Here is a 12,560-nt window from a genome sequence, read left to right on the forward strand (position 1 = left end):
CCTCCTATACACTGAAGCTTATGAGCTTCCTCGGGCCGAGATTGCATCTTTGTTTTTGTTGTTGTTGTTGTTGTTGTTGTTGTTGTTGTTGTTTTGTTTCTCCTCCATGCATCGCAGCATCCAGCTGTGTGCCTGGCATGGTAGGCATCCAATACTCATTGGTAGAGTGGGTGGTTGAACACACAAGAGCCCAGTGAATGCACAGGGCTCTGACACACAGCAGGATAGGGGAGCTCCCCCGGACTAGACAGGTCAGAAAAACATTCCTGCAGGTGGCAGAGGCCTGACCCAAGTCTCAAAACGCCAGTAGGGGTTATTCAGGGAGGGGTGTAGGGAAAGGCATTCTAGGCAGAAGGAACAGCATGAGCGCAGGTCTGGAAGCCTGGGACAGAGCGTGCAGGGGAAAAATCAGTAGTTTAAGAGGCTGCCTGTGGCTCCCAATTGTTAGTGTAACTCACTGTTTCTCAACCGTCTTTTCATTATTGCCTCCTAAGGAGTCTTTTTAGACATTCTTTTCCTAATTGTCCTCCTCATGAAATTTTAACACTGTAGATATAAGCTATAGTTGTTTATGTTCTGTATGTATATGTTTTATGTTATAAACATAAGTCAGATTTTTTTTTTTTTTTTGCGTCTCAAAAACCAAATATTGCCCTCTTGCGGATAGTGCCCTCTGGAGAATGCACGGTGTAACCCAAGAGAAAGCCCTCGTCCTTAGAGGTGCACATGTCCCCACTCTTTGTTCTTTCCCTTCTTCTCCAGCCCACAGGGGGGTGGGGGCACCACCCCCAATTCCTGGGAACCAGGTCTCTTGGCTGCCATCTTGGTTCTGATTGATTTTCTTCCAGCCATCATTGAGGAGAAGACCAATGACCTCTTGCTGCTGGAGTCCTACAAGCGGATCCTGGATATGGAAGGGGCAGAGACCGAGATGCCACCGCCCTTCATCAACCCTTTCTGGGGCGGCTCTTCCCTCCTCAAGCCTACAGAACCCATCAAAGTCATCCCCCCAGTGCTTGGGGCTGACCCCTTCAGCGACAGGTTGGATGAAGGTGAGTTCTCTTTCTCCCCCAATCTGCACAGGTTGCTAGGAGACCTGTGCCAGAGAGAGTCTGCAGTGCTGAGCCTCAGTTTCCCTTTATGAGTCTCGTAGGCCCATCCGTTCCATTGGGTTCCATCATGGCTGTGGTCCCTTGACTTGTTTTGCCTGGTGATGCTTCCCTCTACAGTGCAATGACCTAGCCACAGATCCTGAAGTTTAGTGATCCTGGATATTTTTTCCAATCACTACTTTGTGACCATTTAAAATGAACCTTAAAATGCTTAAGTTTACAAATTGGCAAGTTGCAGACACACAAGATTCCCTAGGCCCATCTCTCACCCTAACCTTATACCCCTGAGTCTTTCTTCACCCATGGCCGTTCTTGCCCCACCCCAACCGTGTCCTGCAACCTCATGGTTGAGGCAGCTGCGGCTTGGTTCCCTGGAAGCCAGATGCCTAACTGTGGCCCCTGTGGCCAGGTTGTCAATCTTCCCTCCTGACACTCCCCTCACCCCGGGAAGCAGCCCTTCTCTCTGGGGGTGGGGAGAAAATTGGCCCCGCCTGGGTTTTGGAGGGCAGTTTGGCCACATGTGTGGCAAGCCTGGGACACAGATACACCTGTGAAGCCCATCGTCTCGCCTGTGCAGATTGGTCCTCCAAGAAACATTTATTCAAGGTTCAAGGGTGAAAGTAGGGCCATGTTCACTGCAGCCCCGAACTGGACACTACTGAAACGCTCACCCATTGGAGATTTGTTACGTGAATTACGTGTCACCCATCTGTGCAACAGGCTTACTGTGCAGACACAGACAAGAGTGCAGTGGGTCACTATAAACTCTCCCTCTCTCTCTCTCTCTCTCTCTCTCTCTCTCTCTCTCTCTTTCTCTCTCTCTCTCTGTCTCTTTCTCTCTCTCTCTCTTCCACACACACACACACACACACACACACTCTCAAACTTATAATTTATATATAAATTATATATGTGCAATTATATATGGATTATAGGATATAATCCTATATCCTATAGTATCCAGGGGACTTTGAGCCATGTCTGGAGATATTTTTGGTTGTCACACCTGGGAGGTAAGGGGTACTGCTGGCATCTAGTGGCCAGGGAAGCTGCTAGAAATGCTACAAAGCACAAGACAGCCCTTGACAACCCCAATGTATAATAGGGAAAGAACTGTGTATAATGAGAGAGGAGGAGGAGGAGGAGGAGGGAGGGAGGTTGAGAGAGAAGGAAGGAGGATGGGGTCTTGATTATGCATACAAAAACAAAGGATCTATAGGCTGACTTGTGGTGGGTGTTTCTCGAGGTGGTGATTTACAGACATTTGCCTTTCTAAGTTAAGCAATTCTATATTGTTTAAGTTGTTCTTTTCCAATGGTCCTGAGCAACTTTAGGAATTAGAGAAAACTAGATTAAAAAAAAAAAAAAGCTGCCACATCTCTCTAAGCAGGGCTTCAAGCGTGCAGGTGTGTCAGAGATGGAGGGGGAGAAGTGAGGAAGGATCACCAACACACACACACACACACACACACACACACACACACACACACACACACATCTCCAGTTTGATTGAATCGAGGCAACTGAAACTTGGCAGGAGTGAAAGTGCGTCTGGTGTTAGTCACCTTTGCACACCTTCCCTTTGCCCTTTGATTCCTAAAAGAGGAGGGTGGCAGGGCACAGATGCTGGTAATGCTACCCTCACCCAGTCAGGAACTTGCAGATGATGTCTTCACTTCTGCTCAAGGGAATGTTGATTAACACTGGGTTCTCTTAGCTCATTAGTCTCTGTGGCTCATATGTATGAATTAGAAGAGGCACTCTGGACAGGTTAACTAAGGTGCCCCTTCTGTATGGACATGATTTGGCAATCAAGTCGGGCGAGGGCTGGATTTCAGCCCATCTATTCACCTGTCTCCACTAGATATCTTTGTTCAGTCTACATCCTGAACAATAGCACATGGTGGCCCTGTCTCCTTGATATTAAACTAGACTCAACTTCACATACTCCTCTGGGAGAAAAAAAACAGTTATCATCTGGGCATCCCTGTGCAGTACATCTCTGCCGATGCGCCTCCTCCCTGAACCTCGAGAATATTCAACTCCACCCCCAGCACTGTGGAGGGACCCCAAATCAGGCTTGGCCAACCTGGCCTTGGGCATCCATGAACGGGGCAGAGAGGCACTGTCCCTGGGAGGGAAGCTCCCCACCCCCACCCCTTGCTGGGTTTGGTTTCCGGACTCCTCACACAGTCCTGTCTTTGATGCAGTGGACCAGCCCCTGGACCACAGCAGCCTTCGGCAGCTCGTGCTCAGCAACTACACTGCGAAAGAGTTTCGAAACAGGGACTTACACTGAGACAGCATCCTGGAAAGGGGGGATGATCTGAGGCCCAAGAAGTTATGGTCTGAGGCGGAGGGGGCTACATTTGTACCAGAGAGAATAAATGTTTTGTTCTTTAACCTCAGTGTCTCCCCACACTCATTACTAAGAGACTAGATTAGGGTCCTGGGAGCCACTGTGGGACACGGAGGCACGGGGACACAGGAGGCAAGAGTTATATGAGGTCACCAGGGCTCCCGGGCTCCCCCTGAGATGGCGCTCCTTTATCTGAAATTAGAAATTAGCCTCTTACAGTTAACAGATATGAGTTTTTGCTAAATTAGCCGTATTCTTAGCATGAACGTGAGGCCTCTTCCTCTTAATTTATCATGGGGCCTGGCTGAGCACATCTATGGGAGAAACATTCCGATGTAACGTTTCCTAAAGGAAAGGATGTCATGGGAGCTAGGCTCTACCGATGCTTGAACTCTCTGCGAGAAAGGGCCGTGGTCCTCTAGTTACCATTCCAATAAATTGTGGCCCTTGACAGAAGTATTCCTAAGTGGCTGTGAAGGTCTGTTTCCAATAAAGAATCACTAGGATTCAATAATAATGACAGCAGGGACATCACTCGCTCATACCCTGCCTTCACGGGAACTAGCAAAGGACCTTCCTCACTCAAGGCACGTCTGTCAGAGAAACACCACGAACACACACACAACCTCCTATTTATTTGAACACAGCTTCTGGGTGGATTTCCATCTGTAGGACGTGTGGCTACATAGTATCTTGCAACCACTGGGGCTGCAAAGACCATGGAGGTGGATGATGAAGCAGCCACACAGCTAACAGGCCAGGAGCAGGGACGGCGGCATTACTGGGCAAAGAGAGAGGAGGGCAGGGACCACCTCCCCACCAAAGACAAGCCCGGGGTTGGGTGATGAGCCCCTCTCAGTCCTTCTCTTCTCCGTGGGTGATGATGTGCACCAGGTTCTTATAGTCCAAATTGCCAGTCACATCAGGGGGGAAGGCAGCGAACATCTGGTCCATCTGCAAAGAACCAGCAACACATGCTGAGGGGGACAGGAGGGCAAGTGAGAGAGGAGGGTCGCAGAGCAGAGGCAGTAGGGGTGCGGTGGACATGGGGACCCGACACTCGGGTCCCCCTCCGGGAAGGCCTTGTTGCTCAGCTGCCGTGGAGAGCTGCCAGCCCCAAGGTCACGGTCCACCTGGGGCAGCCCACGGCCAACTGATCAATGTGAGGCCTAACGTGGGAACTCCTCGAAGGGTATTCTGGCTCCAGGGCTCCCTGCAGGGCAGGGGGTGGGGAGCCAACACACTCTCAGGGCCTGAATTGAAGTTCGGCATCTCCCTCCATGCCTCCCTGCCTCCTTGCCCTTCCTTGCTCTTTCTTCTGCAAGGGCTGACCCCAAGGGCCATCCTATAGGGATGTTCCTGGGAATCCAGCCTGCAGCAGGTAAAGCAGGGATCACAGGGTTGCAAAGGAGCTAGGCAGGCTCTGCAGGGGAGCAAGGGGGCTGGTGGGGACTGTGGGGAAACGCAGACACACAAGCTACTTCCAGAGGTGCCCATGGCTCAGAGCCGGCTGTGGGGCCGGCGGCGTGGTGGGGGTGGGGGGGAGCAGACTGAGGGAACTTAGTCTTTGAGGGAAACTAGAAATCTAGGCTTTTAATGTGCAATGTCCACATTTAGAAAGTATCAGTTAGTTATTTTTAAAAATACTACAAATATTTTTAGTACTAAAGCTACTAATTTAGGCTAATAATAGCTAACGCTTTATATTGTGCTTTCCACATGCTTTAGCACTTCACATTATCAACTTGTTTAATCCCCACAGCACGCTACGAGGAAAGTTTTATTACTGCCCACTTTACAGATGAGGAGAGTGAGTCCCAGTGAGGTCAAAGAGCTTGTCCAAACTCCCCAGGCTGGTGGGAGGTGAAGGCAGGCTCTTTTAACTGCATGAGTTTTGGTGGGGGAAGTGGGGGGGGGGGGGAGAATCTAAATAAAAATTTTAGCGAAATGTGAAACCTGTTGAAATCAACCCTGAGAAGGGGCTATTTTAAATAGATTCAGGTTCATTAATAATATCGACAGGGCCATTGCTTATTGATACAGGACTTTTGATGAATTAGCAGCGAAAGTGCCCCTTCTTCAAGGCACATTACTGCCCCCTGCCAAAAAAAGTCATATATACGGTTTTCTTAAAAAAAGAATTCTATCAAGACACTTTACTGCCATCTGCTGGACGACGGTTGCAATAAATATATACTTCACAATATATTTTATGAGTACAGCATCCAGGAGAATTGTGCAGTGCAGAACCTTCATGACAGTACGTGGTACCCTGCAGGTCACCCTCACTCCATCAGGAAATTGGTGCTCTAACCAGCACCAGGTCTCTAACCAGGCCTCTCTAGACCTGGAGTCAGACAGACCTGGGTTGGAATCCAGGCCTCAGCATTTACCATTAGTGTTGTCCTTTTAGGCCCGTGACTAACTTCCCTGGGCCTCAGTTTCCCCATCTATAAAATGACAATAATGCTGGTAGTCCCTACCTCATAGTGTGATTGAGAGAACGAAATGAGATAGGGGCTCAGTAGCAGGTTCTCTCTCAGTGTGGGGCCAGGGGTGTTTTAGAAAAGAGGGTGACACGGGAGCTGGGGTGCAGTGTGTGTCTGAGGGGCTGTTACCTCCTCTTTGGAAAATCTCTCTGCCTGTGTGGTCAGCATCTCCCGAACGCTGCAAAAAGAGAACAGCGGGTGTGGGCACCAGGTGTGTGTGTGGGAGGCAGGGAACCCCCACGTCCTCCCCCACAGATCCTACTCACTAATCAGCCTTGAGCACCCCTTTGCCTTCGGGGTCAAACACTTTGAATGCGTTGAGAATGGTCTCCTCGGGGTCTGCCCCTGAAACAGAAAGCAGGGTTGAATCATGCTATGGGTGGCTGGAAAACCCACGGTGCCCCAGGAGGCAGGGCCCAACTCCCCTTCAAAGATGGAGGGGCCAGAGCAAGGCTGGTTTGCTTGGAGGAAAGGCCCTGCCTTCCTCTGAGCACTGAACCTCGATAATTAGAAAGAGTGGGCTGAGAATCCAGTCATTTCTGAGCAAACCCAAGGTCAAAAGTGGATCTAGATTCGGAAAGACTGGGATTCGAATCCTGACTCCAGCATTTGCTAGCTGTGTGGCCACAAGCAAGTGGCTTTCCATCTCTGAGCCTTAGACAGGGGATAAAACAGAACCTACCTCCTAGATGGCAAATGAGGTCATGGATCCAAAGTGTGTAGCATGGGGTCTGGCTCAGGCTAAGCCTCAGAGCAATGGTAGCTGTTGCTTCTATCCTCCCCACCCCAATGTTACTCTGCCTTCACCTTCTGCCAACACCCGTGTGCCCTCCTAGTGCTTTAATTCATGCCCAAAGATGAAGACACGTAAAGACACACACACACAGGTGCACAAATGCAGATGCACCTACACACAGACAGACACACACATGAGCTTACCCTTAAGTTTCTCCCCAAACATCGTTAGGAACACAGTAAAGTTAATTGGACCTGGAGCTTCCTTGAGCATTTCATCAATTTCTTCATTCTTCACATTCACACGCCCTAGGGCAGGAGATAGATACACACTCAGAGCCCCCCGCGCTAGGGCAGAAACAGCTGTCAGGACCCTGGCATTTGCCCGCCTAATGGCGCTTCATGGAATCTAGTCTAAGGGACAAGCAGAGACGGAGTGGGCGGGGCCAAAGAGTCCCATGAGAAGATGTTCTCCACAGTGTTATTTATAATAGCCAGACAGCTGGACACAGCCCAAACATCCAACGTGGGGAGGGGTTAGCTATTTTTTATAATAGTGCCTTCAGAACCTCGAACATTTTAAACAGATATTTTAACTTTTTACTGAAAGGGGAAATGTTCCTATTACAAATGATCCCTTCTCAGTGGGAGGTGGGACACAGATCAGAATCACCTTGAAGGGAACTTTTTCCTTGAAGGGCTGCAACCCACACGCCCTTGGAGATTCTCATAGATCCTGTGCTAGCCTCTGCCACGAGACCAAATAGCACCTTTGTGCAAATTTTTAAAAGTCACCCCTTCTTAAGATAATTTATGTTTTAAATATAAAAATCTACAGTGGCCACAAACATGAATAGTAATCTGTCGAACTATGCAGTGCACAACCTGCTCAGCTGTTCATGGTGGCCCTGAGTTCTGGGAGTAGGAGTGGAGGGGGGTGAGTGGTGGCAGGGTGGACGTGTGTATTTTGAAAAATCTCCACACACTCATGCTTACACTACTGAGATGTTAAATTTAAAAAGCTGGCTCCCAAATAGAATAATTCCAACCTCAAAACAACAACAACAACAAAAATTCCACAAAAAAACCCAAATGTACCTAGAAAAGACTGAGAGGCGGAAATGTTACAGTGGAATGTGACCTAATGGCTAATGTTTTTTCTTTTATACTTTTCTGAGTTTCTCAGATTTTCTATTGTGAGCTGGCATTGCATTCAAAATCACAGAAAAAACAAGTCAGTTTAAAAGAGAAATGAAAGATGTGTGAAGACACTCAAAGCCTAAACACTTCTTTGCTTTTCCTCTGAAGTTTGTCTTAAAGGCCAACCGTGATTGAGCTCTTTCTTTGAAAAATGATAAGCTCTTGACCTTTTCAGTGGCCCCACTTTCCACTCCTCAGGAGGGTGGGGTAAGGAGACCCTCCTGCAGGCCTAGAGGGGGGACATACCAAGAGCAGCAAACGTGTCCCTCAAATCATTCTTGTCGATGAAGCCATCCCTGTTCTGGTCCATGATGGTGAAGGCCTGTGGAAGGGGGCAGTTGGCCGGTCAGCCCAGGAGAAGTTGAGTGGACGAGACCAAGAGATCAGGCTGTGGACTGGGGGAAATGGGGTTCTGGGATTCAGGAGCACCGAAGGACATTAGATCAAGGGTCAAAGACTGGAAACTGGCCGTTCCTCAAAATGTTAGGCGTAGCGTTACCGTATGATCCAGCAGTCGCACCGCTGGGCGTCTGCCCAAGAGAACTGAAAAATCTGTCCACGTGGAAACCTGTGCCTGAATGTCCATAGCAGCATTATTTACAATGGCCCAAACCTGGAAACAGCCCACATGTCCATCAACGGATGCATGGTTACACAGAATGTGTTCTAGCCATGTGATGGATTACTTCTCAGCAATAAAAAGGAAGGAGACCCTGACGCCAGCTACAGCCCAGATGAGCCCTGACACATGACGCTGTATGAAACAAGGGGCAAAAGGCCACATACTGTACGATGTGCTTCTACAAAATGCCCAGAACAGGCAAATCTGTAGGAGCTGAAAAGAGATCAGCGGTGGCCAGAGGTGGGGGGGGGGGGGGGGTGGCAGAAGGGAACAGGTAGTGACTGCTGATTGGTGTGAGGTTTCTTTATGGGGTGATAGAAATGTTGGGAAGTTAGTGATGATGGCTACATAGTTCTCTGACTATAGCAAATAACCACTGAATTGTACACGTAGTTTTAAAAAGGTGAATTTTTTTTTAATTTTTTTTTTAACGTTTATTTATTTTTGAGACAGAGAGAGACAGAGCATGAACGGGGAAGGGGCAGAGAGAGAGGGAGACACAGAATCGGAAGTAGGTTCCGGGCTCTGAGCCATCAGCCCAGAGCCCGACGCGGGGCTCGAACTCACGGACCGCGAGATCGTGACCTGAGCCGAAGTCGGCCGCTTAACCGACTGAGCCACCCAGGCGCCCCTAAAAAGGTGAATTTAAGGTGTGTGAGTTATATCTCTATGAAGTTGTTCTTTAAAAAATCAAGTTAGGGGTGCCTGGGTGGCTTAGTCAGGTAAGCATTCAACTCTTGATTTCCACTCAGGTCAAGATCTCATGGTTCTTGAGTTCAAGCCCCACGTCCAGCTCTGTGCTAACAGTGCAGAGCCTGCTTGGGATTCTGCCTCCCTAGCTCTCTGCCCCTCCCCCATGCACACACACTCTCTCTCTCAAAAATAAACAAATGTTTGATTAAAAAATAAAAATAAAAAAATAAAATAAAAAATCAAGTTAATACCTGGGGTCTCATCAGCAGCCCCCCTCCCCTCACCAAAGCCCAGTTATCTATAAAATGGGGCCAGCTATCTTTCCCAGGTGGCTCCCACGGAGACGCCAAGAGCTTTGTAAATGCCCGGGTATTTTACAAATGACTTATCATCTCCATGTTTTTTGAGTTCTTTGTAGCTGGTTCCTGAAAGTATTTGCACCCACACCCCACACCCCACACCCAGCAACTGATCTCGTTCTGGAGATTGGGGCAGGGTGAGGGGGAAGGGAGGGGAAGGTGACGATTTCAAATATGACAGAAATATGACAGAGTTCAGATATGACATTTCATCGTGGGAGTTCTTCTTTCCCGGGGGGCGTAGGGGACACGACATTCCTGTGATCTAAGGGCAAAAGGTGTTAAGGGTTTGTGTACCATTTGGAAGTCCTGAATGGTTTCGCCTTTGATACAGGACACACTGGCCTCTTCAACATCCCTTTCTCTGAAGGCCCAGGTGGGAGTGTGGATGACTCAGTGTGAGCCACGGGGACTGCTGGAAAATTCATTGAGAGTCTATCCTTCCAAGCCTGCGGGCAGTGGCTTAATTCGGCCTAATTGGTACTCAGGTTTATTTAATAAGGCGCACTCCCATTGAATGTGACAGGGTTTCAACCTTGCTTGTGTTCGACAATGGACGGCTATAGAATTTAAAATCTAAGAGATGCTCTTTTTCATCTCTCAGTTTGGCAGAAATAATATTGTTAGGCTCTTAATACCCAATGTTGATGGAGATGTGGGGGAAAAGGCACTTTTTCCTTTTGGGGCTGCTGGGAGTCGGTATTTGTACCACATTTCTGGAGGGCCACTGCTTCTAGTGGTTTTTAGTTCCTTTTTTAAAGTTCTTTGACCCAACAGTTCTGCTTTTAGGAATTTACCCCAAGGAAACCAGCAAAGATGTGTTATTTATAATGGTAGAGCATTCTAAGCACATGTAACATCCAACCATGGGAAGTGGTTTCAGTAAATTGATAGAAAATGTTGATGCAGAATTGCTCAAAGAAAAATAGCAAAATAATTTAAAAGTATATACATGTAATACGAAAAGTGACTTAAAGGGCGAATATTAAAACGTTAACTGATTATTTCTGGGTCATAGAACTGTAGATCATTTTTATGTTCTTCTTTGTGTTTTTCTGAAAATTTCCCCCAACATTTTCAACAAGAAATACGCTTTACTTTTAGATTGGCAAAAATTATTAAAAATAATTTCTTTAAACGGTTCATGCACATGTTGAGACTGAATTTGGGGTTGTTTGGATGATAAAAACCTCTAACCACTAGGTCCCTGCGGGGAACGTGGAACGAGGGAACGTCCTCTTTGACAGGTGGGAATCTCCATCCGGGCGTATGATTCAACAGCTGCACCCACCTCCTTAAATTCCTGGATCTGGGTCTGTTCAAACATAGAGAACACGTTGGAATTGGCACCTTCTGCTCTCTTCTTGGCTTTCTTAGGTGCCTGCGGGGGGTGGGGGGGGGGGAAAGCATTAATTAAAAGAGTCAGAAGCTGGGAGTCGGGTCCCATCTCTGGGTGAGCCTCAGCCGCTCATCTGTGAAATGGGGGGTTTGGCGCCCACTCTCATCTCAAAAATGGTGATACTGGAGGGATAAGAGGACCCAGAATCCACCCTGATTCTGGTGGATCCTCAGAGACAGAGGGTTTGCAGCACCACCTTTGCAAACTAGGGGAGGGTACATCTCCGGGGAAGGAGGTAACACTTTCAGATTCAGCCCCGGCGGGATCCAGCTGCCTCTGTTGCAATGCATTTCACAAAAAAAAGTTCAGTAATGCGCAGAAGGAGAATTGATTGGAGAGGGAAAACGTCAGGCTCACTAAACCATGAGGAATGCCGAGATGAAATGACACTTTCTCAGGGTGTTAAAACCCGCTGCTCCCCCTCCCCAGTTCTCCTTTGATCCAAATGGCAGTGAAATATCCTTTCTAAATGTTCTGTCCTTGCACACACAAACAGTGAAGAGAAGAGCAAGTTAACATTTGTCTCCACCCCGCTTCTCTCTGACTTTAAACAGAGCAAACGCTCGAACACTATACATATACATACATGATTTCATGTAGTCCTCTTGTCAAGTAGGGGCTATGATTACTGTAGCTATTTGACTGGGGAGTCAACTGGGGCTCAGAGAGGTTGGGTCACTTGCCCAAGGTCACACAGGCACAAAAAGGCAGGACCAGAGTTGCACTTGGGCAGTCTGACTTCAGAGTCTGCGCCCCTAACCATTCTCCTACACCGGCCCTGATTTGGGGGCTTCCTGCTTTGGGAGGGGGACGCCTAACCCAACAACACAGGGAGAAAGGTTTTAAATTTGCAAGTTCAAAAGGTGAAAACAAAAAGATTCTTTTCCCCAGCTGCCTGAACAAGAGAAAAGAATTACAATTTGATCCTTAAAAGCGTTCAATCCCATTTTGCAAGCCCTGGGAGTTATTGATTCCTCGAGAGGTCAGTAGACAAGCCATAAAAAAGCCAACTCTCTTATTTTGTTTTTGCGAGTCCCTGGGAGCTGCTGTTATTTGTGGCTTATCGGGGCATTGATTGGGGTTCCTCTGTGTGTACACAGCAAGGGCTGCTTTTTCCACCAGGGGCTGGGGCCCTCATAAGCCAGCTTTCTGCCCCTCCCCTCTGCCCTCTGCTTGTAGGTGGTGTTTCCTCCCCCCTTCCACAGCATCACACCTCAAGGAGCCCTCGCTACTCACCATGGTAGAAAGGACACAGCACTGCTCCCCCAGAAGAATCCTACAGGCTGCCCAGCTCTCCTCGGCCCGGGAACAATAAATACTTCCTCCCCACGTTTAAAAATAACCCCATGACCGCTTTTGGCAGTAATAGGTGAGGCGGACACCACCTAAGGCCCCCCCATCCCATGCCGTTCTTCTGAAGTAAGGGGAGCTCACTCGCCACCCAGTGACACATGAGACCCAAAAAGGCATTCAAGGTTAAAGAGACAGGCGGCTGGGTCACAGGGAGAGATGCTGCACACTTTCGGCAGCACTTGGGCGGGAGACACTTGTGCTTGTCAATTTTGAGAAAGAAAACAGCAGACAGAGAGGAG

The 12,560-nt window shown here is 48.4% G+C and overlaps 2 protein-coding genes across 4 annotated transcripts in view; one reads left to right on the forward strand and one right to left on the reverse strand.

The window, feature by feature from the left end:
- Positions 1-3,515, forward strand: part of CCDC63 (coiled-coil domain containing 63) — a 35,000-nt gene extending 31,485 nt beyond the window's left edge. For all 3 annotated transcript variants that reach the window (XM_060612284.3, XM_060612285.3, XM_060612283.3), the window contains 2 exons: positions 849-1,052; positions 3,323-3,515. In XM_060612284.3, coding sequence (XP_060468267.3) covers positions 849-1,052; positions 3,323-3,411 — 293 coding nt within the window. In that variant the 3' untranslated portion in view covers positions 3,412-3,515. The remainder of the gene's footprint in view (positions 1-848; positions 1,053-3,322) is intronic.
- Positions 3,516-4,087: 572 nt separating this feature from the next.
- MYL2 (myosin light chain 2) lies at positions 4,088-12,335 on the reverse strand. Its single transcript, XM_060612286.2, has 7 exons — positions 12,205-12,335; positions 10,861-10,950; positions 8,142-8,217; positions 6,900-7,004; positions 6,227-6,305; positions 6,090-6,138; positions 4,088-4,425 (listed from the first exon to the last, which is right to left on the reverse strand). Exons 1-7 carry the CDS (start codon positions 12,205-12,207, stop codon positions 4,327-4,329), a joined length of 501 nt encoding a protein of 166 aa, XP_060468269.1. The 5' UTR covers positions 12,208-12,335; the 3' UTR covers positions 4,088-4,326.
- Between the last annotated feature and the right edge of the window lie 225 nt (positions 12,336-12,560).

Source organism: Panthera onca, chromosome D3, assembly GCF_046562875.1.
Source record: "Panthera onca isolate mPanOnc1 chromosome D3, mPanOnc1 haplotype 2, whole genome shotgun sequence".
Lineage (NCBI taxonomy): Eukaryota > Metazoa > Chordata > Mammalia > Carnivora > Felidae > Panthera > Panthera onca.